A 19,137-nucleotide genomic window follows, 5' to 3' on the forward strand; every position below is an offset into this window, starting at 1 on the left:
CAGTGAATTTAAAAATAAATAAATACTAGCAGCACACGTTTTCTGAATTTCTGATTTGTCAGAATGATATTCATAGTGACTGCATGTAAACATTTATTTTCATATATAGTCACTCAGTTTCAGCCTGAAATGCATTCAAGTACAGAAACTGTGTCCTTGTAATAGGAGCTAAAAGGAGCTACAGATAATAAGTACTTCTGCAATATTTGGTGATTAATTGTGTGGTATTATATCTTTTCAATTTGTCCTTCAGGACAATAGATTTTTAGCCTTTGTTGCATTTTTCATAAATATATATATATATATATATATATATATATATATATATATATATATATATATATATATATATATATATATATATATATATATATATATATATATATATATATATATATATATATATATATATATATGTTAATGAGGAAAAATTGTTATTGGAAGATGAAAATCCAGCTGATTCCAGATGTGTGAGCAAGAAAATCACATCTTTGGAGGAACTGAAGATGTGATTTTTATTCTCTGTGATTACCTCTGTCTGTCAATGATCCTGGTCCTCCACAGAGAGGAAGGCCACTCTCAGAGGGGAGGAATGGGAGGCATAGAGGGGCCCTGTGGACCAGCTGATGGATGGAAGGATGGATGGAGGGATGGATGGAAGAAACCGACACCATCAACACAATGTAGTCTGCCAACATTCAGCCAAAACATTAGGAACACCACATGTTTTAAACAGAAAGCATGAAACATGAAAAAAGAAAAATTGCTTGCAAAATGATGATAAAGAAAGTTTTATTATTATTATAATTTCTGGAAATGTAATTATTCCTAATTTAATGCTAAATCCTTTGATCAGCAGGGGAGCTAGGCTGTCAAAAATTCAGAGAATTTGGAGAACATTCTGCCCCAAAAGAAGCGAAACCCCAAGGCCCATTTAAGATTGATTAAATTAAAGGACGGAACTGTTCTGAGATTTGATTAATTGATTCTTTTTTTTTTTTTTGAATGATTTAGTCACACCGTCTTGCAGAATAAGGAGAAGACTCTCTGAACTTGTTATCAGAGCACAGCTCCATCAGCAGCATCTGTGGTCATATGGAGAAGCATCAGTGCACATGGCTGTTAGGACGCTCACATCTGTTCTGTCACGGCTAATTCTGCATGACGTATAGAGGTTTGGGAGCAGCATATGCTGCGATCCATACGAGGACTAATTCATGGAAAACCTGGGTTATTCTGAGATTACTCCATTGCCTGCCTGCGACTGCTTTCATGGAGGAAAGAGTCCAGGTTGTGCTCGCAGTCACACACTGAACACATTTGATCCATTTTGTTTAAAAAACAGGCACATTTCTCAACAATACATTTTTTGGTGTATTAATTTGAATTAAAATTGGAGGTTTAATTGCAATCTCGTCATTTAACTTTTCAAACTTTTTAAAAACTGTGAGGAATGTAGATGAAAGAATCTGAAGGGTTAAAACTAAAAACAAAAGGAGGAAAGTGTTCCTCAGTTTTTTGACATTAAAAATGGAATTCTGTAATTCACTTTCTAACTAAAAGGAAAAGATTTTTACATGCTTAGGCAGCACATTTTACCTTTAAATAGCAAATTGCCTCTTTAATAATCCTTACTATTGCCGAATTTATAAAATAATTACCCTGTCTTTAGCCTTTAACCTACTCCCTCCCTTCCTTGGTGAGTCAGACGCTTGATTTATATTACATTATTTAATAGATTTCCAGGTATTCAGATTGTAAATCTGTTAAGTTGAGGAAAATGTTTTACTTTGAAGCATTTAAGGTAATTATAGCTAAAAAAAAAAAAAAAAAAGCCTTAGAATGAATTGATGCTTTATTTCACTCCAGTGAATAAATTTTTCATGCACCTTAAATTTTAGCAGGTTTATTTCTATATTAAAAATCCAATGTGTCCCATAAATATTGCTGCCCCTGCTGTGAACACTTTAACCCTGACCCAACGAGTTTAGGATGAAATTCACTATAACAAGCCCACAGCCTGAACAGGTGAAGTTGATGTTTCATTTTTGTTTGTTTAAATCATTTAGGACCATGATGTTTTGAATTTATGGTTTTTCTTTGCCCATTTCCTCTCTTTAAAAGTTCAACACACTTTTTGAAGCTCACCATTTGAATCCCATGTTTTCCTGTTTTTTCCATTTTGAAAAGCGAAACAGGAAGTCATAAATTATTAATAAACAAGTCAGAGACATTCTGATTAGCTTAAACTGTTAAATGTAAATAACAAAAATGCTTTATAAGATTTTATTTTGTATGAATTGTTGTTATGTGGTTGCTGTCCTGTGTGTCTCAATGTTGCCCAGTGATGGGGTAAATTCTGCTGCTGTAATAAAATCTGAGTTTACTTTGAATATCTTTTCTAGGATTGCCAATAAAAGAAGGGAGAATGGCGTCTTCTTTCTAAAGATGTGGCTTTAAACCTCTTTATCAAATAACTTTAGGAAGGTTTTGTGATTTTTACCCAATTATTCAGGGAATACAGATGACAAAAACAACCTGAAACCCTGTAAATTGTTGATAAGGACCTGGTGGCTGGACGGAGGCAGGTACCCTGGATAGTTGACGAGGATGAGTTTGCTGAAGTTGAACTTGTAGGTGAATCTTTTCCCTTTGGTCTTGTGCAGGATGCGTTTGTTGTAGTAGTATCTGCAAGCAAAACGTGGGTTTTTGTGTCAGACTGAAATGCTGATGTGTGCACTCCAGTCCCTCCGGGGCACTTTAGTTGCTTGTTTTCTCACAGACGCAATGTATTGCATCTAAGAGGCATTTTGGATACTACATTTTAATACATACAACTTGTACTGCCAAGGAGGGTTTTTTTAATTTACTGAAAGCAGCAGCTTGAGGCCGGATCAGCTCAGATAGGAATGGTACGTCTTTACCTGAGCGCCCGGCTCAGCTTGTCGTAGTTCATGTGTGGTTTGCCCTTCCTCTCCCCCCACAGTCTGGCCAGCCTCTCGGGGTCCCTGATGACAAACTCGCCCCACTCGCCCCCCCAGCCGATGGCTCCGCCCTCGCCGCAGCCCAGCAGCTCCAACAGGAAGTGCCACAGCTGGACCTGCCTGGAACCAGGAGACCAGGCTGGTTTGTAGGCCCAGTCAGGAAACAGCACTGCTGTGGGAAGGAGATGAAATGTCAAACTATAAAACTAGTTTAAACTTCAACTGGACCCCTCAGAATTGTTGATGAAGACCACCATAAAACATCATGAGAAATTCTGGCTACTTTGATAAAACAAAGAAAGAGACTACAGTATAGGGAATTCAAACCTTACACAGGACTGTAAAATATTATTTTTAACCCTGCACCAAATTTAAACAGAGAAATTTCATCCACCAGACTGAAAATCAAATCTTTGCACTTACAAACAATTAACACTTTAACAGTTATTTAAAATAAAACTGTTTTCCATGAGATGTTTGGACTTGTTGTTGGTTCATTCAGGTTGTGTGAGAGAGCAAGAATTTCTGTTGATAACAGGAAGGCTGAATGGAGTGCAGAAAAGTTGCTCCTTTTTATTATTTTGAACCTTTCACTTCTGTCAGGGAAGTTGCAAAATTTTTAATTTTGGCTTTTTCAAATAGTTTCCATTTAGGCAACTCCTAATGAGAATCTTAATTTTAAACTACATTGTAAACTTTCCTATTTGTGCACACTTTCTCTCCAGGCTCTCCTTTGTTTCTCTAAACATCACAATATCATCTGCCTATCGGATTCTCGGTGGAAAGTCCTGCCTGACTTCATCTTTCAAACCTGCCGATAAAAGATCCAAACACAAGCAACTCATTTTGACGTTCTTGATCTGAACCCTCCTCCATTTTGAATTTGTCACTCCTGTCTCACTGCACCACCTGCACAGGCTTCACTACAAAGCTGAAGCCTAATTTCATATAGAGTGGGAAACAGTTTATCTCACGATAAAAAGACACGAGTAACTCACTTTGACCTTCTCCAAAACTGCAGCAGAAATCATTTCTATTGACTGACTAACAGCAGAACTAAAACAAAGACAGTGTGGTTAATAAAAATGGCCTTTAACACATTAGTTATCCATCATTTCCACTGCTTATTAAAGCATTGCCAAATTTAAAGCCATTTTATTCCCACACTGTGTAAACTGATCTGGCATAAAGCCGTTTCCAACCAGATAGGAACAAAGATAAGCAGAGTTTGTTCTCTTTTAAATATCTGATTCTTATTAAAAAGCCGAGGTAATACCCTTGAGCTCCATTTATCATCGTCCCAGATCCCTAAATCTGAGTTCAACATATTTTTCCTCACACATGATTTCTCTTGCTATGGATTATAGGATTTTGGTTAAGTTGGTCGGTACAACAAAAAAGTAATACTTCTGTGTATTCAGAAAGCTCTGTGCCTCTCATGTGAGCACAAATTACACGGTAGGACCACGGGGGGAAAAGATATTCAACTCGTCTGAGGTCTTCTTGTTATTTTAGGTTTATCTCCTAACAGGTGTTTTAGTTCAGGAGCTTAACTCCTCATTAAAAACCGTGTTACAAATACCTGCTGTACAAGCTGCTTTGGTTCGGCTTGATGAAACAAATCAGGTGTTTTTACCTGCAATAGTTAACCTGCTGTCTCATTAAAAACGAATTAGAATATGGCAACACTTTCTAATCCCTTTACTGTGACCGAGGTTTAAATTAATTGCATTAAATATTAGGATCAGAGGTGGTTGATTAATAGGAAGCAGTTTTATTGCTCTTGTCGGCATTTTGTATTTACAGAAGCCCTTATAAAACACTGATCAAGGGAAACTACACAAATTTTATATAAATATATTAGTCAACATTTTCAGGCAACTTTGGAAATCTGTTGCAATTCAGTACAACAGTTCAAACTTTTGTTTCTGTCATGAATCTCCTGCATTCTGTCAGATGGTGAGAATTTCAACATGTTTATTAAAAAATGTGAATAAAGTTCTGGTCATAAGTTTATAAATGCTGATTGTGGTTATGGGTTTCAAATGATTTATTTGAACTGTTTTTATCCCACTGTGGAATATATATGCAACATGCAACTGCAAACAAGAATTTCTTGCACAAGTCTGAATTAATTAGGAATTTTCTCCAATACTTTACTACACAGACTCAAAAATACATGCCTCTGTTTTGTTTTTTGCCCTCTATGTTTTATTTTTTTATTATTATTATCTGCAGTGAAGCCACATAAGACACTGTTGCAATGTGTCTGACTCTAAATTCCATGGATTTGAACCGAGCTGCACTAAACTCACTGGGATTGATCCTGATCTGCCCCCCATCAGGAATCCACAACAATCTCTGGTGGGCGTGGCCTAAATTCTCTACAGCGCCCCCTAGAATACTTTAAATTATCAACCCCAAGCCATGCTTCAACCCAGAATTATGAAACTTGGCACACACGTGAATTTTGTCAGGACGTACAAAAAAGTCTCTTGGAGCCATGGTCCAAACCCAACAGGAAGTCAGCCATTTTGGATCAAAGCCACCATTGTGTTTCTTTGTTTTTTAATAGATGTTGTATCTCATCAAACTCCTACAGCTTTGGAGACACAGATTCAAAATCACTCAGCATATTATCAAGTCATTAAAGGGCAAAAGTTATCAAAATCTTTCCCATACATCAAAGCATGTGGGCGTGGCCAACCTTCGAAGACTAACCATACGGCATGAAACATCAACATGCAATAACTTCTACATACAAGGTCAGAGCTGCATCAGACTTTCCATGTCTCATTACAGACCGGCCCTCATCACATTCACATACTCAATATGTGACATCATCTTAGCCCCGCCCACTTCCAACAGTATTTTTACCTATTTTTCTGCTTGACGTCTTTTACGCTTTGATTCATATGGGTTTACAACTTCACCAACTGATAATGAACTGGACATAAGCCTATTTGGATGTCAAGTTGTCATTATTTTTTTATCAAAATCAGTTTTCACTTTGACAATGAAGGTTTTTTTTTCAAATCATTTTTTTGAAAAAGCTAGACCTTCACACCAAACTGTGTAAAGCATTTATCATCTGCACTTCAAAGAATTACAACAAAATTAAATATTCAATAATTGAAAGTAAAAAAGGGTTCAAATTCAGCACTTTATTAAGTGACTTGTATGCATAAAATAATGTCAAGTGATGTTTGCTGATATTGTCAGTTTAAGTCACTGTTTATTTCAATATTTCTTTAAAAAATAAGTTCTTAAACGCAAACTGCAAAAAGAATAAATTGATTACGAGAAATGTTGGTGCTGACTGTTACATTTAACTGCAGGAAAATGAAATTCTGCAAGGGGCCTCAAGCAACCTTTGGCTGACTCGGTGCAGCTCAGCAGTCATGTGTGTCTTCTACATTTGAAACATTTTCTGAAGCGGTAGCACCAGAGCTTTACATCAAAAACATACAATCAATAAAAATATTTGTTAATAATTTAGATCCAGAATGAAACAAGTTTGAAGAAGCATTTCTTTTAGTAAAACATGAACACAAGTGTCCTGCAGAGCTAGCATGCAGATGAAAAATCTAAGTTCTTCAGTCAGAAAAATATGTAACTTAAAAACTTGAACAGTGTATAGTAATTTAATAAAACAATTTTCTTTTAAAACTGCATAATTTATTCAATTTTCTAAATCCATATTCAATATCATAAAGAAATACATTTTGTTTGTTTAGTGTTTTGTTTGAACCTTTACAGTAGAACAACAGGACTATTATTAGAAATGTTTTTTATGCATTGTGAATTTTGATAAAAAATATATTTAATACAATGATTAATATTTACAGCAGGCTATGATGAATGTTGTTTGTTGAGGTTGAGGTCTTAGAAATATTTAAAAATGATGACTGTTGACATAAGGCTTAACTTTTCAAAACCTCATACAAAAAAAAAATCATAAAATTATGATTTTTGTACTGTGAAAAAAATATTGGGTCTTTTATCTAAACGTGTACCAAAATATATAGAATTTTATGTACATTTTTAAAATAATAATAAAAAATGTAATTATTTAACACATAAAGATCAATATGTGTACATTTTGAAAACATTTGGGATATTTAAACATATATTTTAACTTTCAAACAAAAATGCTTTCCAAGCTTTTGCATGTTTTCTATAAAGAATGAGAAAATGTAATCAGTAATGTATTTACACATTACAGCTGGTTAAGCAGCTGTAAAGGTCTCAGAAATACAATAAGTCTGAATGAATGTTGATCAAGACAACCTTAGAATAATGTTTTAAAAATATTATTATTGCAAAATTTTTATTGATTATAATCATTTGCAGGATTTATGCAAAAAGTCAGATTGTGGTAGAAAGATTTTTAAAAGCTTCAGAACAACCTTTGCATAACAATCCAAAAACATCTACAACTTTACTCTGCTTGTGTCAAAAAAGATAAAGGAAAAATGGTAGGAAAAAAATAAAACTTGCAACATAGAAGGAAGATTTTGCACATTCAACATACTTGGCTCCATGCTGTATTTTTTATAACTTCAGTTGTGAGTTTTATGTGAGCTGGTAATTAAACTTCCCACTGGTGCAGTTTGTCCATGAAGACATCATGTTTATTTTTTCATCATCTAATCTATTTTCATCCATCCATCCATTTTCTAACACCCTTGTCCCTAGTGGGGTCAGTAGGGTTGCTGGTGCCTATCTCCAGATAATGTTCCGGGCGAGAGGCGGGTTACACCCTGGACAGGTTGTCAGTCTGTCGCATAATCTATTTTTTATCACATTAAAATGCAAGACGCAGACGGGTTCTGCAGAGAGGGAATTCATAATAACTTTTTTTTTTTCATATAAAAGTCCTCCTACGCAAATGTCAACCCACAAATATGCAAATAAGCGAGATGAAAATCAGCACAAACACACACAATCTTACCTCGGCTCCAGTAAGGTGATGAAAGGTGCCCGACTGAGGAGTTACAGCTGCACTGCATCTGTCACAAAGACAGACAAACAGATGCAATAATTCAGCATCTTCATCACTGAATTTTTATTTATTGTCATATATATTCGGTGAGCCTGAGTTCATGATATTCATTACATGCATGAAACTTATGAGGTGCATACGATAATATTTAACTCATCAGGATGGAGAAGCATAATTCCCCCCCCCCCCCCCCCTACAGAAACAGTTTTTCTTGTTAGTTTTGTATAATTTCTCCTGGTAAACACACACATCGTCTTCTCATAGACACCACATAGACACCACATAGACACCACATAGACACCACATAGACACCACATAGACACCCCGCCCCCTCTGCGATTTGCAGCCAACGTTCTCCCTGGAAGGCTAAAAAGCTCATCTCTACGAGAAAGAAGCTCTTCACTTCTTCCCCAGTGAATCATGTCTCTCCTCTGCTATAAGCTCCTTTCCACAAGCTGTAATATCCCCTTATCTTGGAGCAACAACAAAACGATCTCTCCTCCTCAGCTCTTACTTTATTTCCCTTTTTCCTCTCATGTGGGAGGACACCCAGGGGTCACGGGATATTTCACACCTTCAGGCCAACGTTTAAGGCCAGCTTCGAAATGGTCTGTCATCAAAAAGGAAATTATAAACATTTACCAACAATTTTTAACATTATCTCAACTCATCTACAGCTTAGGAGCATTAAAAGTCACTTTAATGATGAATGCTATTTTATCTATAGTCACAATAAAAATAATTCAATACAAATTGTGAAGATATATAAAAAAGAGTATTTTTAATAAAAACAATACATATGTTCAGCAATTAAGTCATTAGCTGTGAAATCATCTTTGTGGTAAAAACAGTAAAGTAAGGAATCAAAATGTCCCGTTACCTTTACTGGAGTGGGAAACTCTTCGTCAACTGGGAAACAATGATCACTTTGTCCGCCGGCCCACTCCGAGTGAAGGGAGTACTGAGGGATGGATGGACTGGATCCTAAACCCTCTGTCTCATCTGACCCCAGCCACTCACCCCACCCCACCCTCTTGTCTCCTATTGCTCCCTTTCCTGCCTCCTTCATGCCAGAATTAGAAAAACTTGGTCAAAAACTTAAAAAAAAGTAAAAAAAAAAAGTGATTAAGATGTTCTTGTTTAATTTATAAGAAAAAGTAAACAATATGGCAACCAATGAAGGTTAGATTCAATGAAATGATTACAATTTGTTGGAATAAATATGTAAAAACAGATTAAAAATGTTTAAATGAAACAATACTAGAAACTGTAAATAATAATAATAATAAAAATAAAAATAATAATAACAACAACATTAACATTAAAACAGTTTCACTCTGTCATGATGCTCTGGCAACAATCATCACAGTTTCTCCAGCAGGTGCATGTTATATTTCTTATGCAAAATAATCAAATCCTTATATTAAAAGCATTAAAAACTAAGATCCTGCTCAATATAGAGGCATAAATCATATCTAACACCTGTTCAGTTACCATTTAAAGTACTAAATGAACCGCAGGAAATGACATTTGGCATAAGAGTTTTATTTGGACAAGAAAAATGTGTATTTTTATCCTGGGATTTCTGCCTTCAAAGAGAGAGGGGAAAAAATCTGCTGAACTGAAAGTTAACAAATCTTTAGGGCAACATCTGCTGTAAGCAACAGTTATTTCTCAGAGAGAAGAAACAGCGTTAGCAGTATAACAAGCGTAGATGACCATCATTACAAGCGAGAGAGCAAAAGGTCCAAAGCAGAAGTGAAGTACGAACTGGAGGGAAATAAACCAGGAGGAAATAGGAGAAAGCACTTTCCCTCCTCCACTTTGAGTCAGAGGGAGCAGAGCGGCGCTGAGCGAAGGTGACTGGTGGTTTTCTCTTTGCTAAATCAAATAGGTGATGAACTCAGTGCCAGGGCCATTTGTCACCCCTCTGCTGCTGCATTTTTGCTCAACGGCAGTGACTTTGACCAAGGTTATCAGACTGCTCAGCACTCTGCCGCACTGGCGTCTGCTGGAGGCGTCTGACACGTTGTGTTCAGGATCATATTCACGTAGTCACACCGTTTAAAGGGATTTTCTGTTTGGTTTAATAAAGGTTGATGTAAAAAATCTACACGACTTTAAAAATACCGAAGGTAAGTTCATGATTCTCACTTGATGACATGATTCATATTTTTAAAATTTGATTTATTGAAGCTTTTTTGAAAGCCACAAAGCAACAAGGCATTTCAAAGGGCTTTACTTCATAAAAACAAAAATAATAGAAAACAGTCAACAATTAAAACATTCCATTTTGTCAAGTGCCGTCGTCACACATAAGTTTGTTTATTAATGTTTCACTGATTATGTTTCAAAAGCAACTCTAATCAGGCGGGTTTTTATTCCAGACTTTAAGGCACTGAGTGTCTTGGCTGTTTGGACGTTTTCAGTTTATTCCAGATTTGTGGTGCATAGAAGCTGAACCTTTCATTCATCAGTGGTTCAATAAACCACATTTTACAAAATATTTTACACCATTCACAATATATCACATTACGAACAAAAGTTTATTTTATTGGAATTTTATTTGTTAAAAAAAATTAGCGATCAGAAAGATTAATCATTTTCCACATTTTCCTTTTTAAAAAAAAAAAATCTCTAAGATGTCTAGGATGAATTTTAATCAACCCTTGACTCAAAACTCGAGACGGATGCAGCACAGAAACTTCCTTTTAGGATTTATAGAGTATTTTTGAATTTCTTTGAAATCTTTGCCCATTCTTCTTTGCAAATAGCTCAAACTCACTCAAGTTGAATGGAGAGCATCTGTGAACATCAGTGTCCAATTCTTTTCACAGACTCTCAATGATATGTATGTCTGGACTTTGACTTTCCTTTTTGAGTAAATGGACAAAATGGAGGCCATCATAAAGTAGAAGGAGGAGGAGAATACTTTGGTTCAACATCTCTTACTAATTAAGTTCTCAAAAGTTAGCTGTACATTTGTATTCCACTGCTCACAACTAAAATGCTTCAAAATGTTCTAATTATTAATAAGTTGAGTTTAGCTGAGTTGAATTTATCTTCAGCTGTTCCATGAGGGCCTCTGACATTTGTTAGACATTATTGAATAAATAGCATGCATCCTTAATTATGCACTACTTTGTGTTGTTCTTTCACACAAATGTCAACATCATATGCTGAACTTTGCAGGATTAATGATACAAAATGTGAACAGTATAAAAGGTATTTATTGATTGTAAGAAATAATAAGAAATTTATTCAGTTTTGCTGATGAAGCTTGATATAAAAACAGGTTAGTATCTTTAAATCTTATGTCCAAAAATATGAAAATAGAGAAGATGCATTTGTAACCAATCCGCCTAAATCAAAGTTTTAAGTAGCTGCAGTGAAAGCAGCATTGTACATTCGTCTTGTACCTATTAGCCAAAAGAACGTGTCGTGCTGCTGAGAGATTAACTGTGAATTAGTTTGTCCTGCAGCAGAAAAAAAATCTTCTATCCTCTAAGGCTCCTTATGATGCACATGCATCTCTATACATTCACTTCTCCAGGCCAGTTTCACACACATCCACGCCTACACTTTCAGCTCCTCCGATGTGATAGATGACACCGGAGGCTTTTAATTCCAGTGTAAATACAAATACACTCCCAGACAGCTATCAATTATGCATGCCACTAATTGAGTTGAATGTCGTGCTTTTAGCTGCCAGGGGACCTTGGGTCACATGCAAAAACTCTGGGACTGAAATCACACACACACACACACGCGCACGCAAAAAGATAACTGCACTCATATGTTTGAGGAACTTTACAGATATCACACTTTAAAAATAAAAAAGTAGAAAATGGATTGAGTAGACTCTACTTAATGAGGAAATTTAAGTCCTTAAGTGTTTGTTTCAAGCTTATACATATCTCCTATAAACAGATACATAAGTAAAACATATTGAGATAGCATTTTTTTTTTTTTACAGACAGAGTAGCAAAGACAAAGACACATAAAAACACAATACATAAAGCACAATGCAACCACAGCCATGGAAACGTCGACATGTTTGAATGAAAGAGTCTGGCTGCTTCTTAAAAGAGTCAACAGAAGTTAAGAAGTGCAGCATGTTCCACCCTGACAGGCTCCTCAGGGTTCAGGCAGGGATGTGAGGCAGGTCGGAGATTTAAGAGGGGCCTTGACTGTGAAGAGCTCTCAAAGTAAGGGCCAGAGCTTTAAAATGAACTCCAAAAATAACCTGGTATCCAGTGAAGTGATGCTCAAAACTGGTGTAATGTGATTTCTCTTACATGTGTTGGTTTAAAGGTGAGCAGCAGCATTCTGAAAAATAAAAAAAATAAAAGTCTGAAATCTCTCTTTTACTGAAACAAGAAAAGGCAGCTGAAGCTGAAGCCTTGGAGGAATAAAAGCATGAATAGTCCTTTGAAACCCCACTTTTGACCCAATAGGCCTTCATGTTCTTCAGGTGGAAGAATCATTTTCTCAGTAGTTGTTGGGATTTCATTTCAATGAGCCAAAAAATAAAAGCTATTTGTCCAATTGTACAAATAAATCTAAAGCCTTAAGATGTTGTTAAATATCAGAGGTTCTTCCAACAATAATTTTGAAGGTTGGCAGCTTTTAATTTGAATAAATAGTTATAGTGTCTGATGATTGAACCTAGAATTGAAGAGGAACATTCATCCATCAATGCATTGTCTATACCCGTTTATCCTTACAGGGCTGCAGGGGAGCTAGTGATTATCTTTAAGAAATATGTATAAATCAAATAAATATACACTTTTTTCTCACTGTCTGAAGTTCAATTAGACCAAACCTTCTCTTGTTGTAGGTTAGTTATAATTACCAATATTATTTACGTATGCTAAGCATAACAAGAGCATATTTTAGAGATTTTGTTTGTAACTTCTTTCAAAGTTTACATACATTTGGTCAGCATCAGAGGTAATTGTGTTTTAAACTATATGCTGTAACTCCAGTGCTGCCAAAGTTTATTTTCCATACACATATGCAAACGTACAGCAAACGAGGATTCAACTAAATTCAGGAAAACTTCTCACCAACAACTCTACATCTCACTAATGAACCCAAAAATTCAGAGATTCTGAAATGTCATGACCTATTTCTGTTTCTTAGCAACCAGACGTTCTGAACAAACAGGAAAGTGAACGACTCAAAACTACAAACTGTCATTTTAATATTTCCAAAACCTTTCTGGGTTCATTGCTAACCTTTATATGTGGGGGCAGGATTTTTATTTAAATTCATTTAAGCCATATTCCAAATTAATATCACACTGATCACAGATATTAGATCTCTGTTTACATGGAATGGTCTGAAAGACCTGGCGGTACATCAAACTGGTCCTTGACCTATGAGCTTTATCACATCTGCTGCATAGTAAAAACAAACATGTGGCTGTCAATTCTGAGGTTGAGATTTCAGCTTCACAATAGGTACAATGGCAGGAAAGGCATTTCCAAGGTTCAAAAGTAATTGCGAAAAATCACAGAAACTATGTAATTTGTTGCTAGTGGAGCGATTCAACTGTTATGTTTTATTCCTAGAAGCACCAGCTGTTGGTGAACTAGTGTTAGAAATTTACACACTATATTCTCCCTCTTGTACCAGTCCGCACCAAACCCTAATACAAGAAGGAGTGATTGGTGGTACCCGCTTCTTACCTTTTAAATTTTGTATTATTCAGTCAATGGAGGCATGGACACCTGGATATTTATAACTGCTAACACTCTGCACTGATGAAATAGAAAGTACAGTGGCTTCCTTGTATACACAATACACGAGAGTTAGAGACCACTGCCAACACTTAGCTCTAATATACAAAAATACTTCAGAGTACTAAAACACTTATGGCTGTCTAACTTAATAATTCAAACACCAATATATACATTATTAATATGCATTAATATGTACAGTGGAAACCATCTTAGCATTGCATGGAAGCTAATATCTACAGTCGTATCTGAGTGCTTGGGGATGCAGCCAATCAGTGCCAAGGAAAATGAATGTTGTCTTGGCTTTACAAGTGTTTACAGGTCAGCTAGCATAGGGCTAGGTATTTCAGCTTCTCAAGCTTAAATGCCTCAAATTTTAGAAATAATCTATGGAAACATCTGCAAATCGACAGGTTATTCCATACAAAAATATTGAATTGTGCTCAACAGAAAAGGTTGCAAATAGATGAGTAGGCCACATAAACCAACAAGTTTATTGGTGATCAGCCACATACTAGACCTCCTCTGTGTAGGTCGTCTCCTTCTGTTGAAGATAAGCTCAAGAACTACTGTGTTGTCAGTAAATTTAACAATATTTTGCCACTGTCTTGGATGTAGGAAGTTACAGAAATAAAGCAAAAGGCCTAGTACAATGCCTTACAGCCCTCCAGTGCAGAAAGTGATAGCATTGGAAACAAAATGAGCAGCAGAGAACATTGCAATTATTTATGAAGTCCTTTAGGATTGTTGTAGACTTAGAGTTTTAAGCTTCCTCAGGAAGCCCCTCTAAAAAGTTAGAACAGTTTTAAACCCCACAGGACTGCTGCTGTACTGACCAAAAGAACTTTGAGTTTAGTTTGTCCAAGTTCTATTTTCTGGTTCTTGTTTTTTACTCAAAACTTTGGTTGGCATCTTGTAGTTCCTTAGTGCTCAATTGTAGTTCCAGTTCTCCATGTATATTGTGATCTGTTTTGATCAGTTCCTTTTTCCTGTTTTCCGCCACCTTCTTGTGTTTGACATTCTTCTTCTGTGCCTTAGCAGGGTTGCCACTGAATGTGGAGGAAGCTGTATATCAGGACACACATGAAAATATGCAGACACAACAAAGGGAGAGTCCTCGCGCCATGGATAAAAGCTGACAGTTTGGAAATTGAGCCTTGGGACTGATGGAGGCACAGAGGGAGCATCCAGACCTAAATCACTAAGAAATTTAAACTAGGCAGCAGGGCTCTGAGATGAGCAGCAACATCAGGGGGAATATTACTGTAAAATGCAATATAAACACTGAGATATATGAAGAAAACTCTTTTTTCTCTATGCTATATAACCTCTCCATCCCGAGGAGAAGTTGCACATAAGGGAGGCAGACAATATAATGAAAGAGTTCTCTTAGTATTAAAAGACTTCCCAATCTCAAAGGGGCCATTTGGGGCAAAGAATACAAAACCCAAGCCTTCATTTCCACAGAAATTGTGCTCCTCCTGCTATTCCTTTCTACTTCAGCGATCAGCATTATCTCCTCCTTGCCAATCTGTGTGTTTGTGTGGACAGGAGATGAGGAGGATGAGACTTTGGGAGAAAAAGTGAGAGGGAGGAGGGTTAAGTCTAGATTTGATCCCTGCTAAAAGGACTGTTTGTTTTACAGCTGACGACCCCAGAGTTTAATCTGGCGCTTAGCTGCCTGCTCAATCTCTTCTCCTTCATCTCTCTCCATCCTCTCATCCTCCATGCCTCTCCCCTTCAACTCTGTCTTTCCTACTCGTACAATCCCATCATCCGTTCTCTGCGATTTAAACCACACACACACACACTGCAACCTCTCCTACATCCTCCTCTCTCTGTCCTATCCTCCTCCATCCCTTGTCATCTCTCCGTTTCTTTCCTCTTCTTCTGCAGTGCCAGGAGCAGTTGTTTGCGATTCACATTTAGCTGTATCCATCAAGGTTGGGTGTAAGGCAGAAAATGAAGCTGGGGTTACATCATATCGTTGAGCCTGCATGTGTGTGGGAGGATGGGAAAGAGTGCAGTGATGGTTTGAGGTCCTGAAATCTGTCCATGTGTGTGTCAAGATTACATTTTTTATGTGTGATCTCAAATTTTTCCCTTGTGTGTGTTTGCAAAGTGCATGTGTGAGACAAAAGGACAATAGTGAGAGTGTAGGTTAAACAGGATGAGGGAATTGCAGCAGATAAGGGTCATGCTGTGAGTCTTAAGGGTCAAATCCTGTTATAAGTAAGAGGGATCAGGGCTTTAGCATGGCTCTCCTTTTATTGTAGTGCTACAATATCCACAGAGTGAGAGAAAGAGATGCTCCGCAAGAGTGTCTCATGAATTGTTGAAAATTGCCGAGAGATTTCAGTTTATGCATAACAAAACAGAGCAACACACTCTCAGACAAACACAGCAGGAAAGTAAAGGGAGAAATTTAGCAAATGAGGTGAACAATGAACTTGAAGCCTCAAAAAGGCGGCCCAATTTAGAGGTGAGAAAGAACTGGGAAAGCCTTGTAGAGGCCCTCATTAGGGAGACCTTCAGCTCACACCTCTGGGAGAATGTCTCTCATGGTCTGAGTTAGATTGGGTTATGTTAAGATTCTACATCTCAAACGTGACTTCCAGGAGCAGCAGCCTTATGGTGATTAGTTCCCCTTGCAGTGAATATCACAGAACCTACAAGACTGTAGTGGTAAATAAATTGGCCTTCAGGTCTTGATTGGCTTTGGGGACTCCTAAAACACCAGACAGGCACAGAGTGGATCTGTGGTTGCAGGAGCAACATCTTGGCTACAGAGAAGGACGTAGATTGGGTTTAACAAAGTACTACCAAAATGTTCAATGACCCAGAAAGGGGAAACAGGGTCCATCCCAGTCTGTTGATCCAGACTGAGGATATTCCTGGGTGGTTGAAGAGTCACTTTGTGGATGCCCTTAATTTTATGATCATATCCTCCCATATGATAGGACTAGTGGGTTCTGGATCGCAACCAAGAGAACAAGATAATGGATACAAGCAGCCAATGTCAGCTTCCTCTGTAAGTCCAGATATAGCCGCTGCTCTCCATAGTGAAAGGATTCAGTAAAAGTGGTCTGGTCTTCTGATTACGTTACATTATGGGAACCTCCCCAAGGAGTATTGCAGGCCCCTACCAATATGCCTGGGTTTCCCCCTTTATTACTTATTACCCAGACACCCAAACCTCACATGAATATGCTGATAAATATTTCACAGATAAAGACCATGTGACACAATTTCTGATCTTTTAACTGCATCGAAATGTTTTTGACACGTTCTGAATAGTTCAGGTTTTTTTAACCTGATATAAAAGAAATTGTATAGATTAAGATTTATGTTTGAGTGAAAACTATGTTGGTAGAAGCTTATTTGCAATCAAATTAATTTCTGTAAATCTAAATAGGTTGTATGACATTGACTGCTTCCTGCTCCTGTATCAGTTCCCGGTTTTTGCGTTAACTACCGGTATATGTTTCATATGCTGGTATATTTTTGAAAGTTCAGGAGGTATGAGAGTTATAATGTAATGCTGCTCTTTTTCCTCTTCAAAATATCATGTTTTGAAGAAGTCATCTAGCACAATGTCAATGACAAATATCATCTTCAGCCTTGATAAAAACTAATAATTCAGGTCATGTAAGCTTTTACCAAGAATTGTCATAATGACAAAACACAATCGTTTTGTGTTTTGTCAATTGAAAAGCTATTGTGATCGTGCTCTAAAAGTGTGAAAACCTCGTGGCCTTTCTGCCATTGAGAAAGTCTCACCTTAGTTTCAGCGAGATTTTAATCTTACCAATTTACCATTTATGTACATAATGCTATAAGAGACTATTCTTGAAATCAGTTCTAAACTAACAGATTAAACTCAAGCAATTTACCAAAGCAATTAATCATTACACTTCCATGCAAATGCTTTAAGTAACTCACCACTCCTTCCTCCTGTCACAATCATGTTTACACCCAAACATATTGAGATGAATGTAGGTTAAACTTTTCTATGTTTATAGAGCATCATGTCAAATTTCAACTGAAATACTTAATATGTTGTAGTTTTGCAAGTCTTGGACAACAAGCAATGGAAAAACACAAAATCATACCAAGTAATTTTGGCTTAGTTTCTTGTTCAAATATTTTACTACATTTGACATAAAACAAAACTAACTTATGAGTAACTTTTCAGCAAGATATTTGTTTTAAGTAAATAATTCCTTCATTTTGATAAAAAAAGTTCTTGTTCCACAGGCAGATTATTTCACTTATGAGAAAAATGTCTTGTAATTGAAATAATCTACCAATGGAACTCAAACCTTTTCATCAATATTAAGGAATTGACTCAAAACAAGTTCCTACATCTTTCTGAAATGTTATTTGTAAGTTAGTTTTGTCTTATTTCACCTGTACTAAGATACTTGCTGCATCAAAAACAAATCGTCTTACAAAGTCTGGACACAGTGGTCCTAAGCATAAAGCCAAATTAGCAACAAATCACCAACAGTCTGAAAATATAAAAAGCAACAAAAAAAGCCATAATCCTAACCTACTTTAAACAGCTAAGGTTTAGTCTAAAATATCACAGCTTGAGAAATAAATGTTTGTCTTTTTAATAAAATATCTGGTTTCAACAGTATCTGTACAAGATGCTGTACCATGTTGTCTCCAGACATTTTAACATAAATTACCTTTAAATATATGTTTAGCAACTAGAAGGTTTATATTTTGAGTTCCAACTTGCTTCAGGTGTAAGGTGACACGCTGCAGATCAGCTTTCTTTAATATTATAATGTGATTTGTTGGCAGTTTTAACTGTAGCTGATGCAGTTTGCAGGTGGTTAGAGATGTAAAAACATTTTTATGTGCAGATTGCTTTTGATCCTTCTTTGGATCGCATTATGTAAAAACCCAGAGGCCACTCTGCTGTGTAGACTTGATACATTAGGAACATTTACCCTTATCGGTTAAACCCAGCGGCTGAGTGTTGCTGTTGCTTTATTCACTTTATGTATCTTCCTCCAGCCTCGTTATAATAAAATCTGTTACAAACATTTCCAAATATATAAAATACACAGTCCATTTGTAGAGCTGCGATTTCTGCTCAGACAAAAACTTTTCTGAAATTTGGACTTAAATGTGCTGGATAAAAGCAGCTTCTTCAAATGTTCATGATAGAAGGTCCATTCAAATGATTGCGTTACTATATTTTAAAGGAATCACATTATGCTGTTAGCGTAATAATGAATAAATGTGCCCCAAAGCAGTGAAGTGGTGCTTTTAAAGGCATAATCAGCGGTGCTAGAACAAAATATTGCACCTCCTGCTGTAACTGGTTGCCGTATAATGAAATCTCATCGCAGGGTTGGCCGTAATAATCCGAGTTAGGAACAAGAGAGAT

General features: G+C 36.5%; 1 protein-coding gene across 1 annotated transcript; it reads right to left on the reverse strand.

The window, feature by feature from the left end:
- Positions 1-2,507: 2,507 nt before the first annotated feature.
- LOC122841400 (ETS domain-containing transcription factor ERF-like) lies at positions 2,508-8,592 on the reverse strand. Its single transcript, XM_044134681.1, has 4 exons — positions 8,504-8,592; positions 7,939-7,996; positions 2,925-3,156; positions 2,508-2,688 (listed from the first exon to the last, which is right to left on the reverse strand). Exons 2-4 carry the CDS (start codon positions 7,994-7,996, stop codon positions 2,508-2,510), a joined length of 471 nt encoding a protein of 156 aa, XP_043990616.1. The 5' UTR covers positions 8,504-8,592.
- Positions 8,593-19,137: the final 10,545 nt, after the last annotated feature.

Source organism: Gambusia affinis, linkage group LG12 (genome assembly GCF_019740435.1).
Source record: "Gambusia affinis linkage group LG12, SWU_Gaff_1.0, whole genome shotgun sequence".
Lineage (NCBI taxonomy): Eukaryota > Metazoa > Chordata > Actinopteri > Cyprinodontiformes > Poeciliidae > Gambusia > Gambusia affinis.

Excerpts from the sequence above, each read along its gene's own strand:
- LOC122841400 (XM_044134681.1), bottom strand. The coding sequence starts at position 7,996 with ATGCAGTGCAGCTGTAACTCCTCAGTCGGGCACCTTTCATCACCTTAC. Across the intron at positions 3,157-7,938 it reads ATCACCTTACTGGAGCCGAG|CAGTGCTGTTTCCTGACTGG; the intron begins GTAAGATTGTGT and ends TCCTTCCCACAG. Across the intron at positions 2,689-2,924 it reads AAGCTGAGCCGGGCGCTCAG|ATACTACTACAACAAACGCA; the intron begins GTAAAGACGTAC and ends TTTTGCTTGCAG.